The 22,312-nt window shown below is 41.6% G+C and overlaps 2 protein-coding genes across 2 annotated transcripts in view; one reads left to right on the plus strand and one right to left on the minus strand.

Moving 5' to 3' along the window:
• Positions 1-3,101, plus strand: part of TMCO4 (transmembrane and coiled-coil domains 4) — a 43,128-nt gene extending 40,027 nt beyond the window's left edge. Inside the window, exon 14 of the mRNA XM_063435728.1 lies at positions 1,760-3,101. Within this exon, the coding sequence (XP_063291798.1) occupies positions 1,760-2,179 (420 nt within the window). The 3' untranslated portion in view covers positions 2,180-3,101. The remainder of the gene's footprint in view (positions 1-1,759) is intronic.
• Positions 3,102-3,730: 629 nt separating this feature from the next.
• HTR6 (5-hydroxytryptamine receptor 6) lies at positions 3,731-21,678 on the minus strand. Its single transcript, XM_063437091.1, has 3 exons — positions 20,797-21,678; positions 4,944-5,087; positions 3,731-4,129 (listed from the first exon to the last, which is right to left on the minus strand). Exons 1-3 carry the CDS (start codon positions 21,520-21,522, stop codon positions 3,731-3,733), a joined length of 1,269 nt encoding a protein of 422 aa, XP_063293161.1. The 5' UTR covers positions 21,523-21,678.
• Positions 21,679-22,312: the final 634 nt, after the last annotated feature.

Consider the following 22,312-nt stretch of genomic DNA (forward strand, 5'->3'; position numbering starts at 1 on the left):
GCTAGATCGCACAGCTTGGAACAGAGATAGAAACATAGAATGTGACGGCAGATAAGACTCATTCGGCCCATCTAGTCTGCCCAGTATTCTAAATACTTTCATTAGTCCCTGGCCTTATCTTATAGTTAGGATAGCCTTATGCCTATCCCACGCATGCTTAAACTCCCTCATTGTGTTAACCTCTACCACTGAAGGAGTTTAAGATATTTTAGGATTACTTGTACAGAGCAAGTGTTCTGAAACTCATTATTTGTCTCATATAATTCATGCAGGAAATGAGAATCACTAAACCTGGGAAAGGAAAATGATTCAAGGAATTGCGAAACTCATTCATTTTGGTCTAAATTTGCATTTTCCCTGCCGTGAAGTAAATGTCTGTTTTGGTGTCGCCATAACTTGTAGTTTAATGAATAGATCTCTTTGTGTCATGTAACAACTTAAAACTTGTAATGATAGGGACAGAGTGGCAGTGATGTCGCCCCGGTAACTCCTCCAGTTAAAGCTTACAGGTTATCTATACGTGGCCCTAGCCAGACTGATTACAAATGTGTAGATGGAGAGTTATACAGCTGTTCATTGACATAGCAATAAAATCGAGAATCCTGGAAGTTTGTGAGGAGCGGTGTGTGTGAACGGCAGGTAAGGTGGTGATGGACAACCCATCAGGAATCATCGTTTGCCTGTTCTCCATTGACTACAGGACACCATGTGTGAGGTGGACTCGCTCACTTTATAGCTCTTGGCTTTGATGCTTACACCAAGTGATGTCCTAATAAACCAGTCTGTCAGATCTGCTGCTGGTATTCTCCCCTATCTGTGATTAAATTGCTCTTGAGGGAAATGAAGGCTCAGTCTGCATTCTAGTCCTATTCAAATCTAATTATTTTGAAATCCACTTTCCGCCACTTCTATATTTATGACTCTTAATAAGTTCCCACATGATACCAGCAAGGTTCCATGTGCGATGGGTTTCAGAAAATCCGGGCTTTACTCAGATCCGTGATAATCCCCAGAGAGATTTCTGTTTACAGCTCTGAAACTCTTACCTTTCAATGTCATTGTCACCCTTTCTCCCTGGAGATAGCACTAGCGCTGTGAGAGACGCATAGAGATCTCCCATGTAACACAACGCTGCCGTTGCCCAATTTATTTTTATTCCTGGTCTATTAGGAAAAAAAACTGTGTCTCCAAGTAACTTTCTTATGCTGAATTTCTTACAAATATACATCAGAAAATTGCGGCAGTGATTGACGGTTAATAAGCTCCTCTTCCCAAACGGAGTAATGTTTCTCTGTTGGAATTTACGTATTTTCCACCTTTTTTTTCCAATTTGTTTTTAATTCAACTTCCCCCTGCTTAAGGGTTCCTGTTGGTCGAAAAGAACACAGTATGTAATTAGCAGGACGCCCCCACTTTGTTGAACTAATTTCACCTTGGAGTTCTAAGCTGTTCTTACGCTGCATACATTCTGCCCATAACAGCCTTTCCGCAGGGAGTTAATCAGATTGCTCTGGGACCCCGGGGCCTCTCAAAGCGTTCTTTTGTGTGCATGTTCATAGAGGCTTGTAGAGCCTGGCAGGGAACAGCTGGCACGTACAAAGAGGGCACTGAATCACCTACTTGTTGTATTATTCACAATTTACTCCGGATACTCTGTGTATTGTTAGCGTCTGTTAACTCTTCCAGTCTGATCTCTGTCCCTATGCTGCAGGAGAAAGTTTATCAGTATCCCTTAGCGTGTCCCTCTGTTTCATTACAGGTTAAAGGACATCTGGATTACATGAAACAGATGGATACAATACTGAAAGCTGTTGGCATTAAAACCAAGGAATGTCGCTTTGAAGAACAAAACAGCCTTCTGTACAATCCGCCAGTACCAATGGCAGAAGAATTAAACCGTGTGCCGCCCATGGACTCAGCCGGTGATCCAGACACATCCTGGAACTGGGAACCTGTAACCTCAACAGAGACATCAAATTCTTTAACTAGACAGGATTCTGTCCCAGAGCCCGAGACGACAGACTTAGAACCTCAGGAAGCCTTGCAGTCTCTCTGCATCAAGTGTTCTACTACAGAAAGAACCAAACCGCCCTGTGCTGACTGCACAAACAACAACGACACAAGACTGTACAAACAAAGAGACACAACTGAACAAAGACACAAAATTAAGGAACAATGACAGACTCCCATTACAGACTCCCATTAAAGCGTGGACTCCTGACAGGGCATCCATGCATGGCCACACACAGAGATGATGCATCTGTGACCCACTTACTCATTCTAACTTGAAGCAAAGAATAATAAAAACCTTAATGAATCCGATCACTGTGACAGGGGGAATGGGATTTGGGCTGAATCACTGAAATTGCACTATTTTTTAATAATAAGCTGTTTTTGCTAAGAGCACAGTGGGCCGTCCTGGATGCCATCCTTCTTCCGTGAGGCTGCGCTCACAGTATAAACGCCAGAATGCGCAATAAGCTAAACAACGTGCGCACGGCAGCCAAGCAAATTTACCGGAAGTGCATCCGTTCTTATCACAACCTCCATTTATAAAAAAATGGACAAAACTGTTTGTTTACTAAATAGCCGAAAGTCAAATTATACAATATTTGATAAATGTTTCTCTTGAAGAAACGAACCCACAATTTGTGGAGAAAAAAAAAGCAAAGAATGATTTAAATAAAATATTTATTATTTTAGGGGAATTTTCTGCAAGTTCTGCCCATAGAGTTGGGTGTCGAGCAGTTAAAGTCCCTTAAAATAGTCGTATTCACTGGTCGCCTTTTGCTTTGTGTGTCGAGCTGCCTGTGCAAATGCCGTGGGTATACCATAAGGTATTAATAAAATCATTCTGATACTTAATGCATTACTGAGATTTCCTTTTCGGTCATCGGGGTCTTTGCAACATTCTAACCAGGATTTCTGATACGTAGCATTGAAAAGGTTCATTTAGTGCCTGTTCACCTGTCTGCTGCCGGCACTAATTCATTTACCAATAACTCTCTATCCTTATGTATTGGTCATTAAACCCTACAGCAATGCACAGGATAAAAAGGGGCGTCTGCCCTCTATAAATAATGCGCCATAATTTGTGGAAGAAGTTTGTATTAGATTGTAATATATTCTTGGAGTAAGAGTTCTTATAATTTGCTTTCCACCAGAGGAGCGAGGTCCTAAACTATCTTATTTTCCGGGTGCAGGGAGTTTCCTGGTTTTAGATAGTTGTTAAACTCTGCTTTTCCTGGGTTCGGAAAGTTATTAAATGCTGAATTTCCTGAAGGAGGGAGACTGCTTTCTGCTCCTGAAAACGAAAAGTCAATTAAACCCATGATTGCTCTGAACTTACCTCTCTTTATTGTTCCTAATGTGGGAGGTTCCAAGTCAAATCAGTTAATGAAATGAAAATAAACATACTTAGAATTTTTTTTTTATTAAATAAATATGAAGACGGAGCCATTTAGTGTTTGCTGGTTGATCAAATACTTAATTTGGATGTAGTAAAAATACAGAGTCTTTGGCGAACGTGTGAAAATGGACCAGCGGACCAGATTCTTGTTTGTGCCATCAGTGTGGAGTAAACGCAGGTTTGCAGAGTGACACACTATGTACCTGGGATCCGCTGCTGACTGATTGTCCAGAAGTCACAGCTGTTTAACCCCTTAAGGACCAAACTTCTGGAATAAAAGGGAATCATGACATGTCACACATGTCATGTGTCCTTAAGGGGTTAATCCATGGGGGTGTTGAGGTGGTGAATCTGCATTTCCTGCTCTAAGTCGAACAGATTGACAGAGTCAGCAGCCGTTACCGGCAGGGGGTCCGTACTGTGGTCTTTGTCGTTTGGCAGAAGGTGCTCGTTGCCCATGGTGGCTGAATACATAGAATCGGTCTCTCCCCGCAGTGTCAGGACATTGCGCAGCGATAGACCCAGCCGTGGTGCACTGTTCGAATTGCGCATAGACAGGGAGATGACACGAGTTCGTCGGCAGCAGGGTAGATATTTACCCATGGCCCGTTTGAAATCCCTCATGAAGAGCGGGTAAATGATGGGGTTCATTGTGCTGTTGCAGTATCCGAGCCAGGTAAGGACATCAAACAGCCCCGCAGGCACACAATCGCAGACCGCCTGCAGGATAGGAAAGGAGAGATGATCGTCCCATATATCAATAATGGTGATATTGTCTACAATGTGAATCTACTTATTTCTTACTTTACAGTGGCATAGGGGTGAACACGTATTTCCATATGGATACATATGCCATATGAGTAGTTTTGCAAATGATATAAATCACAAAATTCCCATGATGCAGTGCACCTAGACAGCCAGGTGATCGAAAAACTCATCCCTACCTGTGGCATATGACAGGATCCTTCAGCCATAAACATCTTGGGTTAGAAAGTATTAGTCTCTATGGTCATCCCTGTTTCTTTGCAGGGAGTGTACCTGGGCAGACCATAGAGACTAAATGTTGGCGCTCAAACACTGTCTGACCCAAAGTGTGTGTATATGACTGAAGGCAGATATACTAAAGGTAGGGATGTGGTTTTCGATTATTATATTAAATGTTTTGTTTTTTAACCTATACTTGATTTAAAAAAAACAAAACAAAATTTATTTACAAAACTTGATGTAAGGATTATTATATTAAAAATTAGGTGACAGTTGTCCTTTACTGTTTATTTACACCATATATATGGTAGGAAAATTCTCTTGTGGGAATATCTTCATGACCTCAATAAATAAATATTTATTTTCCTACAGTTGATATGTATTGGGGTAAATGATCAACTTTAAAACACATACCGATAATTATAATGATCTCGATAATATAAGTATAATGATCATTAAACAGAAAATATGTGATTAGATATTTACTATTTTAATAAATATTTGTAAACTTAAACAATTATCTTTTATTTCGATATTAAAGAAAACTTACCTGGACCACATTGGCAACGAAAAATGGTAGCCAGGCCACAAAGAACATGCCCAACAGGATTCCCAGGGTTAAGCTGGCTTTCAGTGCCTTTTTACTGTGCTTTGTGACAAATTTTCTGCTCTCCACAACAGGTACCGTGAGAACCTGGCACAGAGAGAAAAAATGTCAGACTTCCTACCAGTTCCTCATCCTTCTCGCATTTGTTTACAGTGATCTCCCAGCACCACCTCCTTGCACTGTCAGGTTGCATCTGCCATTTTCTCTACACCACTTACTCCCATCTCCATCGAAGACAAACTCTCAAGCCTTCGCTTTTGTCTCCATCAATCTCCTGTCTCCATTAATCTCTCCATGAACTTCTCCTGTCTCCATCAACCTCTCCTCAAACTTCTCCTATCTCCATCAATCTCGCGGTGACCTTCCCCCATCTCCATCAACCTCTCTTTGACCTTTTCCTGTTTCCATCAATTTCTCCACAACCTTCTCCCATCTCCATCAACCTCTCCTCAACCTTTTCCTGTTTCCATCAACCTCTCCTCAAACTTCTCCTATCTCCATCAAACTCTCCGTGACCTTCCACCATCTCCATCAACATCTCTTTGACCCTTTCCTGTTTCGATCAATCTCTCCACGACCTTCCCCTTCAGCCTTTCCTCAACCTTTTCCTGTCTCCATCAACCTCTCTTCAGCTTTCTTCTGTCTCCATCAACCTCTTCCTATCTCCATCAATCCCTCCAAGGCCTTCTCCTGTGTCCATCAACATCTCTACCACTTTACTCTATTTCCATAATTATCTCTAAAATCTTATCCCATCTCCCTTATTCTCTCCGCCATTTTCTACCATCTCCATTAATCCTTCCGCCATCCCTCTTCCATCTAACTATTCAGAATACCTTCATCTCCACAAACTTGCAAGTCTCTCTAATTTACAAAGACTATAAATATACCTCACCAATTGCATCCTGACACTCTCAAACAGCATCATTTCCAACCTTGATCACTAGGGCTTATCGGGTCATTTTTCTTTAGTATTTCTTCTCACTTTTTTTCTTAATTTGCCTACAGCCAGAAATGATTAATGTCTCAGAGAATGCTTTGGGTTTTGTCAATGGACAACATTTATGGAAACCACATTTTTCCTCCATCTATTTTTAACCATTTCACTTACAAAAATGTGTATTTACACCAATTCAGAATTAGTTTTAGCCCATTTAGCCGCACCTACCACTGCTGATTTTCACCCGACAGAGAAACAAATATCTCTGCAAAGGTCCTATTGTGTCCCTTTACATCTCTGCCAAGGGATTGTAAAAAGTAAAACCATTCTTCATGGTAACCTTTGTAGGTTAAACCTCATGGTGGTATTCTTGTAGAGTATGTCGAGTACTAAGCATAGCAGCTGCCCACACACAAAACATTTCCACTTTTGGCAGTATTATTATTATTATTATTATTATTATTATTATTATTATTGCAATTTATATAGCGCCAACAGATTCCGTAGCGCTTTACAATATTATGAGAGGGGGATTTAACTATAAATAGGACAATTACAAATAAACTTACGGGAACGATAGGTTGAAGAGGACCCTGCTCAATCGAGCTTACATTCTATAGGAGGTGGGGTGTAAAACACATTAGGACAGGAGTTTGCAATCAAATAAGGTGGGCTGCACTTTAGGAGAGAGAAAGAGACAGGTATGTGAGGTATTGGTTAGTCTTGGAGGCCATAAGCTTTCCTAAAGAGATGGGTTTTAAGGCACTTCTTAAAAGATGCAAGGCTAGGGGAGAGTCTGATGGCGGTAGGCAGGCTATTCCATAGGAAGGGAGCCGTCCGTGAGAAGTCCTGCAAGCGCGAGTTGGCCGTACGGGTGCGGACAACGGACAGGAGGTGGTCACGGGCAGAGCGGAGAGACCGAGAAGGGACATACCTATGGATCTGTGAGGAGATATAAGAGGGGCTAGAGTTGTTCAGTGCTTTACAGGTGTGAGTTAGTACCTTGAATTGAGCCAATGTAAGGACTGGCAGAGGGGTGAGGTGTGAGAGAAACGACTAGAGAGGAAAATCAATCTAGCAGCAGCGTTCATTACGGACTGTAGGGGTGCAGTACGGCTTTTGGGAAGACCAATCAGGAGAGGGTTACAGTAATCCATGCAGGAAATTACTAGAGCATGGACAAGCTCCTTGGTAGTATCTGGTGCAAGAAAGGGGCGGATGCGGGCTATGTTTTTAAGATGAAATCTACAGGATTTGGCAACATGCTGGATGTGAGGCTCAAAGGTGAGACCAGAGTCAAGTATGACGCCAAGACAGCGCGCTTGCAAGGATGGACTGATGTTGGTACCACAAACATGAAGGGAGAGCGAAAGAGGAGGATCAGTATTAGGAGGAGGAAAGACAAGGAGCTCAGTTTTTGAGAGATTGAGTTTCAGAAAGCGGGAGGACATCCAGTCAGAGATGGAAGAAAGGCAAGCAGTGACACGTTGCAGGACGGCAGGGGAGAGGTCCGGGGAGGAGAGATCTAGCTGGGTGTCATCAGCGTACAGGTGGTAGTGGAATCCAAAAGAGGTAATAAGTTTGCCAAGAGAGGCAGTATAAAGAGAAAATAGAAGGGGACCAAGGACGGAGCCTTGGGGGACACCAACCGAGACAGGGCGAGGGGAGGAGGTATCATTAGAGAAGGAGACACTGAATGAGCGTTGGGAGAGATAAGAGGAAAACCATGAGAGGACAGAGTCACAGAGACCAAGCGATTGAAGAGTTTGAAGAAGGAGAGCATGATCAACGGTGTCAAAGGCCGCTGAGAGGTCAAGAAGAATTAGTATGGAGTAGTGGCCTTTGGATTTAGCTGTGATTAGGTCGTTAGTGACTTTGATAAGGGCAGTCTCTGTAGAGTGGAGCAAAGAAGAGCAGCCACCTCTTGGTCAGTAGCTGGGGAGAATGTCTGAAGGGTAGGAAAGGCATGATCTATGTGTGATTGAGAAACAGAAAGGCAAGGAGGGGAGAATTCTTTCCTTAGCTGTTCAATCTTGTCAGTAAAGTAACATGCAAAGTTATCAGAAGTAAGGTTAGTTTTGGGGGTGGCCACAGCAGGGCGAAGAAGAGAATTAAAGGTGTGAAAGAGACGCCTGGGGTTGCGGGAACATGAACTAATGAGAGAGGAAAAATAGGACTGTTTGGCAAGGGCAAGGGCTGCACTGTATGAACACAATATGAATCTATAATGGAGAAAGTCTGATTGGGTACGAGACTTCCTCCAGGAGCGTTCAGCACAACGGGAGCATCTTTGCAGGTAGCGCGTTGATTTAGTATGCCATGGTTGGGAGCGGGTCCTCCGCGAGGTGCTTGTTTGTGGTGGCGCTGCAGTGTTCAAGGCAGATGTAAGAGTAGAGTTATATATGGAGATGGCCAGTGAAGGACAGGAGAGGGAAGGGATGGACAGCAGTTGTGAATCAATGTCAGCTGACAACTGTTGGAGATCAAGAGAATTAAGGTCCCTCCTGAGTTGAGGGGGGTGAGGCTGAGGTTGTTGGGTGAGGGGGTACGCAAGAGCAAATGATAAGAGGTGGTGATCAGAGAGTGGATATGGAGTGTTGCAGATATTAGTTACTGTACATGCATAAGTGAAGATTAGGTCAAGGGTATTGCCAGCTACATGGGTGGGAGAATTTGCCCACTGCGATAGCCCGAGGGAGGAAGTCATTGAAAGTAGTTTAGTGGCTGCAGAGGTCAAAGGTGGGTTTATAGGAATATTGAAGTCCCCGAGAATTAGGGATGGAATGTTAGAAGAGAGGAAATAGGGTAGCCAGGCAGCAAAGTGGTCAAGGAAGAGAAGAGGGGAACCAGGGGGACGGTAAATAACAGCAATGTTAGCAGAGAAGGGTTTGAAAAGGCGAATTGAATGTATTTCAAATGACGGGAAAGAGAGGGAAGGGGGGGTGGGAAGAGGTTTAAAAGAGCAGTGAGGGGAGAGGAGAAACCCAACACCACCACCTTTACATTCAGAGTTTCTTGGGTTGTGGGTAAGTTGGAGACCACCGAAGGACAAAGATGCAGGGGTGGCAGTGTCAGAGGGGGAGAGCCAGGTTTCTGTTATGGCTAGTAAATCTATAGAACGAGAGATGAAGAAGTCATGGACAGCAGTGGATTTAGTTATATTGCAAACAGAGCGTGCGTTCCAGAGGGCAGTATTGAAGGAGGATCTAGAGGAACATGAGATGGGTATGAAATTAGTGTGGGTCCTTGTGTTAGTATGTGCTGTGTTTGTTGAGAGGGGACCGGGGTTTGGAGAAACATCACCAGCTGCTAGGAGCAGAAGGATAGAAAGGAAGTGAAGGTGGGAGTAGGATTTGAAAGTTTTGTAGGAGGGTATGTATGTAGAGGATTTGGGAGGAGTTGGTGGAGATAGGCTGGAAAGGTATGTGTAGAGTGCATGGGATGAATAGAGAGGGGAGGGGAGTAAGGTGGAAGTAATGATGATTGTGTTGCCAGGGACAGGTGAGCGAAAGGATAGGGATATTTTAGTGATCAGAGAAGTTAGTGTTAAAGTGAAAAATAGAAGGGAGAACATTAGAGAAAATGTGTATTATATAGATAGGTAGATCATATATACAAACACACACAAATATCAATGAGTGTTTAAACCAATGTAAGGATGCAGTGTGTTAAATGAATTCAGGTGAGGAGAGGTTTAGTGACTTGATTGGTGTGTTAAGGAAACCAGCTGATGTGCACTATCTATAAGTAAGCTGTTGACCATGGGGTAGGGTGGGCAATCTTCCAGAGATGATACCTCTGCTCAGAAGATTCTGCAGGACTTGGTTGCTTGGGAGTGCTGGGTGTTAATGCTGTTTTAAGGGGCCCAGTCTGAAATATAAGGTCTGAGGTTAGAGAAAAAAAAAAAGAAATAAAACACTATTATGGGTGGGGAGACATGGGGCTATTGAGGTAATTAATTAGAGATGAAAAACTAAAGGAGAGAACATTTGGGATAAATAGATAGGAAGGATCAGATAGATGAAAGTCATAAACCATGAACATAAATTTACTAGATTATCAGTGAGAGTAGTAACACTAGCTAAACAAACAATTAACAAAGTCTTAGAGAATGAACATAAAATGACATGATCATACCAGCTTTAAGAAAAACAAAAACAGAAAATCAGGATGGGAGATATAGTTATCAATTAAGTAGTGATAGTATAGAAAGGGAGATGGAATAGAACACAATTTTAAAATAAGAGTTTAAAGGAAACAGTAGTACAGGTATTCTTGAGTAGATCTTCCAGAGATGATACCTCTGCTCAGAAGATTCTGCAGGACTTGGTTGCTTGGGAGTGCTGGGTGTTAATGCTGTTTTAAGGAGCCCAGTCTGAAATATAAGGTCTCTGCTCAGAAGATTCTGCAGGACTTGGTTGCTTGGGAGTGCTACATTGGCTACATTGCTAAAAGATGAGGCCTGTTACTACGTCTATATATTCCGTTTCCTCTGTTCATTATTCGAAGGCAGGGCCGCCATCAGGGCATGACAACGTGACAATTGTCACGGGCCCGGCGGCCCTGGGGGGCCCGGCCGCCCGGGCCCCACGTGTTTTAGCTTAACTGCCGCCGGTGCATCTGCACCGGGGCCCACACGCTGATGGGGCCCATCAGGTGGCCCAAGCATTTAGGGCCACCCAATGGGCCCTATTATCTTCAGGGGCCCGGTCAGCGCTGTAATAGCGCGACCAGGCCCCTTTAAAAAGAAAATGCAGCCGGAAAGCAAGTGCTGCTGGGAGGGAGTGACGTCCGGTCACTTCCTCCCTGTTTACTCCGCGCAGGGGAAGGAGAAGAGAAAAGCCGCGAGGAGAGGCAGCCGACGCACATCATCCCCAGCCACCCTCCTGCGACGAAATGGTAAGGAAGAGAGGAGGGTGGCTGAAAATGAGGTGTGTGTATGTAGGCCAGTGTATGTATGCCAGTGTGCCAGTGTATGTATGTGTGTGTGCCAGTGTGCCAGTGTATGTATGTGTGTATGCCAGTGTATGTATGTGTGTATGCCAGTGTGCCTATGTATGTGTGTATGCCAGTGTATGTATGTGTGTATGCCATTGTGCCAGTGTATGTATGTGTGTATGCCAGTGTGCCAGTGTATGTATGTGTGTATGCCAGTGTATGTATGCCAGTGTGCCAGTGTATGTATGCCAGTGTGCCAGTGTATGGCAGTGTATGTATGTGTGTATGCCAGTGTGCCAGTGTATGTATGCCAGTGTGCCAGTGTATGTATGTGTGTATGCCAGTGTATGTATGTGTGTATGCCAGTGTATGTATGTGTGTATGCCAGTGTATGTATGCCAGTGTATGTATGTGTGTATGCCAGTGTATGTATGTATGTATGCCAGTGTATGTATGCCTGTGTATGTATGTGTGTATGCCAGTGTGTGTGTATGTATGCCACAGTGTGTGTGTGTGTGTATGCCACAGTGTGTGTGTGTGTATGCCACAGTGTGTGTGTGTGTATGCCACAGTGTGTGTGTGTGTATGCCACAGTGTGTGTATGTATGTATGCCACAGTGTGTGTGTGTGTGTGTGTGTATGCCACAGTGTGTGTATGTATGTATGCCAGTGTGTGTGTATGTATGTATATATCAGTATGCAGTATGTGTGTCAGTATGTATTTCTGCATGTATATGTGTGTGTGTGTGTGTGTGTGTGTGTGTGTCAGTATCTCCCTATGCATGTGTGTATGTTTGTTTCAGTATTTGTATATGTTAGTGTGTGTGTATTCCTGTGGGCGGGATTTGGAGGCGGGCCCTGTGGGCGGGCTTGAAGGGGGGCCCAGACCTTGAGCTGTGTTAGGGGCCCCAAAATTTCTGATGGCGGCCCTGTTCGAAGGTCTACGTGTTTGGGTAAACTCACCTTGACAGATATTCCTTCAGAGTAGGGTCAGATAAGAAGTAAAATCTCTGAGGACCTTTCACTACGAATCAAACACCGAAATACACATTTGGCAAAACTGTTGGGCTCCTTTAAGGATCGTTTCCTATTTCAAGTCGTCGTCTCAATAGGCCGATGCATTCTCAGTCTTGGAAATGTCACTAGCGTTATTAAAGCTATGGAAATTAGAACGCGTGACCTTTTGCCGCTCCACTGTCATTATCTGCACCTCACCTCCTTTGAGTGATTTTTTCCCCCCAGAAATCAAGATGTGCAGATTAAAGGGACGACCTGTGCATCAATCAAAAGGAGTAAAACAGCTGTGGTCTCCTTATAACCAGCAATTTCACTGAAAAGCCGTTCTCCACACCCTGCAATCACTACAACAACTACTACTGGCAATGCACGCAGGTTAAACCGGCCTAGCGATTCAACCACGCGCTTCCCGCAATACCAATCCCGCTACGTCCTTAACCCTTTTACTGCCAGATTGAAACGACTTCCTTTCCGCTCAGTGGGATGTATTCACTTTACTCTGAAAATGGCAAAACTCAGACTAAAAAAGTCAATTATTTTCCATATCCGCGACTTCGGCCTAGATTTTACAGTTTGGTTTTCAATCCAGTATGATTATTTTTTTTTTAGTAAATACAACCCATTGATTCGTGTTTAGTAACTCACACAGGGGTATTTACTAACATGTGAACCTTTGGAATTCTAATGAGATCAAAGTGAGTTTAACATTTTTAGTCCAGAATTTTCCCAATAATTAATATTTCAGTGAATTACCATGGAAGGATTTAGTGAAAGACAAAGGTAAACTCCCATTGAATACAATGGTTTCCGGCAATGCGCAGACTGAGGGGAGAAAGACAAAGATCTGTCAATGTGTGAAACGTTGGCAACTAACCCAGAGAGCGACAATTCGCCAATATTTTGAACCTTTTGTTTCTTTGTAAATGAACAAAGTTCTAGTTTTATCTCAAAAGGCATAACTTGTAGAATTTACCAAATCTTAATTTATGTTCTCTTCAAATTTACAAGACATAGAATGTCAATCAAATCAAACCAAAAACCTAAACCCCCAACATGTCAAATGGTCACAGAGGGACCCATTCATATAAGGGGTGTGGCTGTAGGTGTGACATGGGGTGGGGCTTATCCAGGAGACGTGATGACCTAACAAGAACCGAAAATGTAATTTAGAAGAAGAACAATTAATCTTATTTACACCGACTGATTTCTAAACACATTTATTACACTGTGAAGCTCTGTTATACACTCAGACACATTACTGGGAGTATTATTACTGTGGAGCTCTGTTATACACTCAGACACATTACTGGGAGTATTATTACTGTGGGGCTCTGTTATACACGCAGACACATTACTGGGAGTATTATTGCTGTGGAGCTCTGTTATACACACAGACATTACTGGGAGTATTATTGCTGTGGAGCTCTGTTATACACCCAGACACATTACTGGGAGTATTATTACTGGGGAGCTCTGTTATACACAGACACATTACTGGGAGTATTATTGCTGTGGAGCTCTGTTATACACTCAGACACATTACTGGGAGTATTATTGCTGTGAAGCTCTGTTATACACTCAGACACATTACTGGGAGTATTATTGCTGTGGAGCTCTGTTATACACTCAGACACATTACTGGGAGTATTATTGCTGTGGGGCTCTGTTATACACTCAGACACATTACTGGGAGTATTATTACTGTGGGGCTCTGTTATACACTCAGACACATTACTGGGAGTATTATTGCTGTGGAGCTCTGTTATACACACAGACATTACTGGGAGTATTATTGCTGTGGAGCTCTGTTATACACCCAGACACATTACTGGGAGTATTATTACTGGGGAGCTCTGTTATACACAGACACATTACTGGGAGTATTATTGCTGTGGAGCTCTGTTATACACTCAGACACATTACTGGGAGTATTATTGCTGTGAAGCTCTGTTATACACTCAGACACATTACTGGGAGTATTATTGCTGTGGAGCTCTGTTATACACTCAGACACATTACTGGGAGTATTATTGCTGTGGAGCTCTGTTATACACTCAGACACATTACTGGGAGTATTATTACTGTGGAGCTCTGTTATACACTCAGACACATTACTGGGAGTGTTATTGCTGTGGAGCTCTGTTATACACTCAGACACATTACTGGGAGTGTTATTGCTGTGGAGCTCTGTTATACACTCAGACACATTACTGGGAGTATTATTACTGTGGAGCTCTGTTATACACTCAGACACATTACTAGGAGTATTATTGCTGTGGAGCTCTGTTACACACTCAGACACATTACTGGGAGTATTATTGCTGTGGAGCTCTGTTATACACTCAGACACATTACTAGGAGTATTATTGCTGTGGAGCTCTGTTATACACTCAGACACATTACTGGGAGTGTTATTACTGTGGAGCTCTGTTATACACGCAGACACATTACTGGGAGTATTATTGCTGTGGAGCTCTGTTATACACGCAGACACATTACTGGGAGTATTATTGCTATGGGGCTCTGTTATACACTCAGACACATTACTGAGAGTATTATAGCTGTGGGGCTCTGTTATACACTCAGACACATTACTGGGAGTATTATTGCTGTGGAGCTCTGTTATACACTCAGACACATTACTAGGAGTATTATTGCTGTGGAGCTCTGTTACACACTCAGACACATTACTGGGAGTATTATTGCTGTGGAGCTCTGTTATACACTCAGACACATTACTGGGAGTATTATTGCTGTGGAGCTCTGTTATACACTCAGACACATTACTGGGAGTGTTATTACTGTGGAGCTCTGTTATACACGCAGACACATTACTGGGAGTATTATTGCTGTGGGACTCTGTTATACATTCAGACACATTACTGGGAGTATTATTGCTGTGGAGCTCTGTTATACACTCAGACACATTACTGGGAGTATTATTGCTGTGGGACTCTGTTATACATTCAGACACATTACTGGGAGTATTATTGCTGTGGAGCTCTGTTATACACTCCGGCAAATTACTGGGAGTATTATTGCTGTGGAGCTCTGTTATATACCCAGACACATTACTGGGAGTATTATTACTGTGGAGCTCTGTTATACACTCAGACACAGTACTGGGAGTATTATTGCTGTGGAGCTCTGTTATACACTCAGACTCATTACTGGGAGTATTATTGCTGTGGGACTCTGTTATACACTGAGACACATTACTGGGAGTATTATTACTGTGGAGCTCTGTTATACACTCAGACACAGTACTGGGAGTATTATTACTGTGGAGCTCTGTTATACACTCAGACACATTACTGGGAGTATTATTGCCGGGGAGCTCTGTTATACGCTCAGACACATTACTGGGAGTATTATTGCTGTGGAGCTCTGTTATACGCTCAGACACATTACTGGGAGTATTATTGCTGTGGAGCTCTGTTATACACTCAGACACATTACTGGGAGTATTATTGCTGTGTAGCTCTGTTATACACTCAGACACATTACTGGGAGTATTATTGCTGTGGGGCTCTGTTATACACTCAGACACATTACTGGGAGTATTATTGCTGTGGGGCTCTGTTATACAATCAGACACATTACTGGGAGTATTATTGCTGTGGAGCTCTGTTATACAATCAGACACATTACTGGGAGTATTATTGCTGTGGGGCTCTGTTATACAATCAGACACATTACTGGGAGTATTATTGCTGTAGAGCTCTGTTATACACTCAGACACATTACTGGGAGTATTATTGCTGTGGAGCTCTGTTATACAATCAGACACATTACTGGGAGTATTATTAGTGTGGAGCTCTGTTATACACTCAGACACATTACTGGGAGTATTATTGTTGTGGAGCTCTGTTATACATTCAGACACACCAACAAGACGGAGCTCCTAGAAAAGAGGGACAGTGGGATTTGGGGACAAAATAAGGACTGACATTCCTAAATACACTTCGGAGATATACACAAAGGGAGTACAGGTATGAAATGTGATCAGTTTAACATTTTATAAAATATTGAAAATGGGAAGGATATTTATAATTTAAAGCCGGAGGTTTTAGTTCTGGAAATTCTCTGGTTAATAGCTGTTCTTGCAGCCTGCCGAGTTGGCAGCAGTGTGGCGCTGAGCAGAGGGTACAGGGGTGGGTATGTTTTCTGCACGGTGGGCTGCATACATTCCTGGCAGGAGTTTGTTTGAAACTAGAAATTACAATCAGTTTGGGGGAGGGAGGCGTGAGTCACTGGTAACGGCATTGGCTCAGGATGGGCCCAGTTTACTGAGCAGTGTTCTCTGACTCATGTCATGCCCACTGATGCTGGCAAGAGTAATAGTGGGTACAACAGCCTCGAAATGGAGGTTATGTATGAAAAGTGTACTTTCCTTATACACCAGTTCTGTGCCCATATGCCATTTTCTTTGCACATTGTATCGACCGCTCACTAGAATCAAACATCACTCATTGTTCTACGTTTCTTTTTTAAAGTTTAGAAGTGATAAATTCGTCATGTAAGGAAAAGTCGGTGCAAATTCAGTAAATGAAAAGGTGAAAATAGATAGAGCCCAGGAGAGCCCCATAAACGCCAGTCAGGCACCTTTTATGCTCTGAGTGAATTTCCCATAGGGTCTCACAGTGACAGCCTGGGACGCCATCTTTGCATTGCTGGGGGTGAGACTCTATCGCCCACACTCTGCCCATTCATAGAGAAAGCAGGGACTAGCTGGCAGCCAATGGGAGAGCTGGCCCCTGCACTGTGCGCCCTCACTCTCAGTGTTTTAATTTAGAATATTAGACTTGATGGGCAATAAAAACGCTTTGATCGCCACCAACGAACACTGCCATCTCATTTAAAGGCACAGAGTATATTTAATGACCAGAAATCTTTGCTCACATTATACGTCCTGTCTGGATGGTAATCTCATATTTTCTGTACAATAAATACAGGGTTATTAAACGGAACCTGTAGTCCTCTTGGGATTCTATAGGTTCCTCTCTATCACTGTGAGCTCTCTCCACTACCCTTTACTGCTTAAATTCTAAGTTAAATTGTGATAACTTACTGCATTTCCAGAGCTGAGACACATCTGCAGTAGCCATCTGCTCCACCTTCGAAGATGTCAGCATGTGTATAGACATCTTCCGCGATCTCAACCAGCCTAATGCTTGGAGATATGAATGGCCTGCCAAACACCGCACTTCTCCAATCAAACCCTGCTCTGAGCCATGATCCATGAGCTATGATCTACTAGCCATGATCCATGATCTACGAGTTATGATCCATGAGCTATGAGCCACGAGCCATGATCCATGAGCTATAATCTACTAGCCATGATCCATGATCTACGAGCCATGAGCCATGAGCTACGAGCCATGATCCATGAGCTACGAGCCATGAGCCATGATCCATGAGCTACGAGCCATGAGCCATGATCCATGAGCTACGAGCCATGAGCTAACTTTAGCCATTTGTATTTTATTGCATTTTTTTGTGTAATGTGTAATTGGTGCTAAATTTTATATTTGTTTAATGAGACAAGTGGTTCTTCTAAATCATTCAATTGTCTACCAGTGAGGCCTTCGTGAGCAGCAAGATGCCAACGCGTTTTGAATGGCTGTGTATTGTTTTGTCTTGTTTATCTGAATTCCCTTGTAGTGATTGTTCTACTTGCATAAACCTGCAGAAAGTGATGGTTCGTCATAAATAAATCATAATGGGGCGTACATGCCTTGAAGCCCTCCAGCTAACAAACATTTCCTTTTCACAACTTGTTAGTCAAGGCAGCCGCGTTTTGTAGACAGCTGCAAATGGATTTGAATCAATTTATCTCAGCGCAGACTGAAACCACGTGGGGATTAAAAATTTCATGTTCTGAACTATGGAGGGAATTGGGTCATGAAATAAACTGGTACACCTTTTCTCTGAGTACTTGGGACAAGGTATTGCCTGTAGCCCCTCCCCGGCCCCTCCTCGGAATTTCACCAACTCAGGCACAGAAGTTCACCTCCCAGGGGAACAATCCTAGCTTAGCATACTGAGCTCACTGCCTGATCAGCTGTCAGTGGGAAAATACCAAAACAATGTGTTACGACACAATATACAGTGATAGAATGTAATATTATACAATATACAGTGATAGCATGTAATATTATACAATATACAATTATATAATGCACTAATATGAGATATATAATGATAACATGCAATATTATACAATATACAGTGATAGCATGTAATATTATACAATATACAGTGATAGCATGTAAGATTATACCATGTACCGTGATATAATGCAATAGTATGAAATATATAATGATATAATGCAATATTATATAATATACAGTGATATAATGCAATAATATGAGATATATAATGAAAGAATGCAATATTATACAATATTCAGTGATAGAATGTAATATTATACCATATACAGTGATATAGTGTAATATTATACCATATACAGTGATATAGTGTAATATTATAAAACATTCAGTGATAGAATGCAATATTATACAATATGTAATAATAACATGCAATATTATACCTTGTACCGTGATATAATGCAATATTATGCAATATACAGTGATATAATGCAATAATATGAGATATATAATGATAGAATGCAATATTATACAATATACAGTAATATAATGCAATAATATAAGATATATAATGATTGGATGCAATATTATACAATATACAGTGATAGAATGTAATATTATACCATGTACCGTGATATAATGCAATTTATGAAATATGTAATGATATAATACAATAATATGAGATATATAATGATAGAATGCAATATTATACAATATACAGTGATAGAATGTAATATTATACAATATACAGTGATATAGTGTAATATTATAAAACATTCAGTGATATAATGCAATATTATACAATATACAGTGATAGAATGTAATATTATACAATATACAGTGATATAGTGTAATATTATAAAACATTCAGTGATATAATGCAATATTATACAATATACAGTGATAGAATGTAATATTATACAATATACAGTGATATAGTGTAATATTATAAAACATTCAGTGATATAATGCAATATTATACAATATACAGTGAAAACATGCAATATGCAATATTATACAATATACAATAATAACATGCAATAATATTCTATATACAGTGATAGAATGCAATATTATACAATATATAATAATAACATGCAATATCGTACAATATACAATAATAACATGCAATAATATACAATATAACATGCAATATTATGCAATACACAGTGATAGAATGCAATAATATACAATATATAATGATAACATGCAATATTATACAATATACAGTGATAGAATGCAATAATATACAATATATAATGATAACATGTAATATTATACAGTGATAGAATGCAATAATATACAATGATAACATGCATTAATGGATATAATGATAGAATGCAATATTATGAGATATACAATATTGTGAGATATACAATGATAGAATGCACTATTATAACTTATACACTGACCGATCTACGGTAATTCATTATCACAGAATGTAATATGATAGACAGTGAGAATTGTTGTGACTACAAAGTGAATTTCAAATTTAAGTTCGAAGTATCAGAACTGGACGCACAGCTGACTCCGATCATTTTTCCACTTTGGTTATTTTGACTTTAAATTTGAAATTCAGTTTCAATTCACTTGGAATTCTTACTTTAGTAAATAATCCTGTTTAATTATTATACCTTGGGATACATGTTGGCGATGGCGCTGGGATTTGGTCTAAAAGTGAGAGATTGAGTCTAATGTTCCAGATTAGGGTTACACAATAAAGTTTGGGACAGCCCCGGGCCCTAAATATCAACATTACCTTAATTAAAATCCCAAACTCTAACCACAAATCTTAATAATGATCCTAACCTCAAACCATAATAACAATCAAAATCTATTCTAAATAGCTTCATAAAAATTGGAAAATGAGTCTGTTTTAATTATTTCTATTACATGTGTAGCTTATTTAATACGTCATCATTGCTTCCTACAAGTTGGCTTTCACATTACATTTGACTTATTTGTTATGGAATCTCTGCCTTGTCTGCCTGGCTGTCAGTCGGTCAGTCTCCACTCCTTCAAAAAAAATCATTAAAAACTCACTTTTTCACAAAAGTGTATCAATTAAAATGTTAATGGCTCCAAAAAAACCTCACACTAAGTCTTCATTGAATACTATTCTACCAGTCTACTTCCCTAATACTTCATTGTATATCTCATAATCCCCACTCCCTCCAACATGTAAGCTCATTGAGTAGGGCCCTCAACCCCTCTGGTTCTATTTATCACACTTGTCTGGTTACAATTAGATGTTTGTTAGTGCACCAATGTACAGCGCTGTGGAATTTGTTTGCGCAATATAATAATAATAAAAGAATTGAATATTTTTAATTTCCTACTTTTTTTTAAATTGCTAAATTAATTATGTTTGATTTTGTCTGATCCACAAATGGACCAGTCTGATGTTATAACTCTCTTAATCATATTTGGGGGTTTACATTATTTAGCAGTTTGAAGATTATAGTAAGAGAACAAGCTGAGCATATTGTGGACTTTATTAACTAAACAGGCAACAATCCATCCAGCTTTAGTGGCAGCGTGGCTACTTTAGGTTGAATTTGATCGATTTGGTTTTCAACTCTTCACAATTCACTGTTCAGACAATAAACCCTGGAGTAATAGTTAATGGACAGCAGCTCCGGTTTAGAAGTGCTGAGCACATAAAGACATTTAACCCCCAGCCATCTCCCTGGTTTGTGCTATCTATATCTCAGGAGCTTGTCTATAATCTGGGGGGCAGACAACGAGGTGGACACACAAACCTGAGTAATACTCCGTGGCACAGACCCACCTGGGCATGTTCTTCAGATAGATTTGGCACATTAGTCGTCAGAGAAGCCACTTGGACAGCCTGCCTCCTGGCAGCCAGGAGGATCCTGCAGTACGTGAAGGAGATGGCTGCTGATGGAAGGAAAAAGGTAAGACAAGAAGCAACCAGGGCATAGGGTAAACTGACCAGCAGACGACATTGCTTCTCCTGGGGCTCAGAGGTCAGGTTCCTGGACTGTATAACAAGGTCCTGTTCATGCCAACCCATCTCGATAGGCAGGAAGGAGGCCAATGCGGCCAAGGTCCAGGTGGCCAAAATCAAGCCGAGGGCTCGACAGGAGGTCATCCTGAGCTTGTACTTGAGAGGGGAGATGATGAGTAGGTACCTGTCCAAGCTGATGACACAGAGGTTAAGGATGGAGGCACTACAGCACATGACATCAAATGAGTACCAGATACAGCAGAAGTTTACATCCAAGACCCAATGGCCATAGAGTTCGTTTAGCATTGCGGGTGGCATCACCACCAGTCCCACCATGAGGTCCGACATGAAGAGGGATACCAGGAAATAGTTAGAGGTGTTCCTCAATGACCTCTGGGTGAAGATGAGGAGAATCAGCAAGGTGTTCCCCAAGGTGGTGAGAAAAATGATCAAACACAGGAAGGTGGCCATCCAGACATTCCGTCCATGTGGATGAGAAGACCCTTCCCTTCCCATCCCATCCTGTCCACCCCATTGTTCATCCATCCCCTGCTTGAGGAAGGGTTCTCCTACTAGCAAGAGCCCATTGTGGGTCTCCCATGCGTCTGTTTTATCCAGTCCTCCATGTGTCTCTCCTCCATCACGTCTGCTTTACTTTCACTCATTCATCCAAGTAAGCCCCTCTCTCAGACCTTTTCTGCCTTTGTCATCTCATTATTTCCAGCCTCCTTGATGCTTGCTGCTACCCCCCACCCACCCCCCTCTTAAGCAAAGCCTCCTCTTGTGAGTCTATTAATAATCTGCTACTATGATTCAGGTCTCATTTGCTTTTCCTCTCGTTCTTTCTTTCTGCTGTCCATCTCCATCTAAGTCAGTAGCCCTCTCCTCCCCCTGAGCTCGTCGCTCCTGGATCCGCTCCCCATCTCCGAGGCTCTGAGCACATCTCGTAGACATGACTTGGAATTACATGGGGAGGTTTCCTGACACTGAAAAAAAATATCATCTGTAACAGAGCAGCGAGGGCATTGGAGAATGGCAGGGGTGCAACCAGGGGGCCCAACAGCCCTTCCAAATCTTACACCCCCCAATAATATACTAGAAGGAGAGAAAGAGACACAGAAAGAAGAGACTGATGGATAGACGAGAGAGAGAGAGAGAGAGAGAGAGAGAGAGAGAGAATACTTTTTTTTACTTTTAAAATTACTTTATTGATAAAAAAGATTATCAACAAATTCAAAAATCTAAAATATTATCCTGTAAGAAAGAAAGAAAGACTTTGTGATTTGAAAGTCCGCTAGCATCTAGTGTAACTTTTAAAACCATTACCAGATCACTG

This window comes from Pelobates fuscus, chromosome 11 (assembly GCF_036172605.1).
Source record: "Pelobates fuscus isolate aPelFus1 chromosome 11, aPelFus1.pri, whole genome shotgun sequence".
NCBI lineage: Eukaryota > Metazoa > Chordata > Amphibia > Anura > Pelobatidae > Pelobates > Pelobates fuscus.

Bases quoted from the DNA above. Each gene is read 5' to 3' on its own strand.
- HTR6 (XM_063437091.1), bottom strand. From the start codon at position 21,522: ATGGATGAACAATGGGGTGGACAGGATGGGATGGGAAGGGAAGGGTCT. The intron at 5,088-20,796 runs GTGGGTCTGTGC...TCTCTGTGCCAG, and splicing joins TATCTGAAGAACATGCCCAG to GTTCTCACGGTACCTGTTGT. The intron at 4,130-4,943 runs GTAAGTTTTCTT...CCTATCCTGCAG, and splicing joins TCGTTGCCAATGTGGTCCAG to GCGGTCTGCGATTGTGTGCC.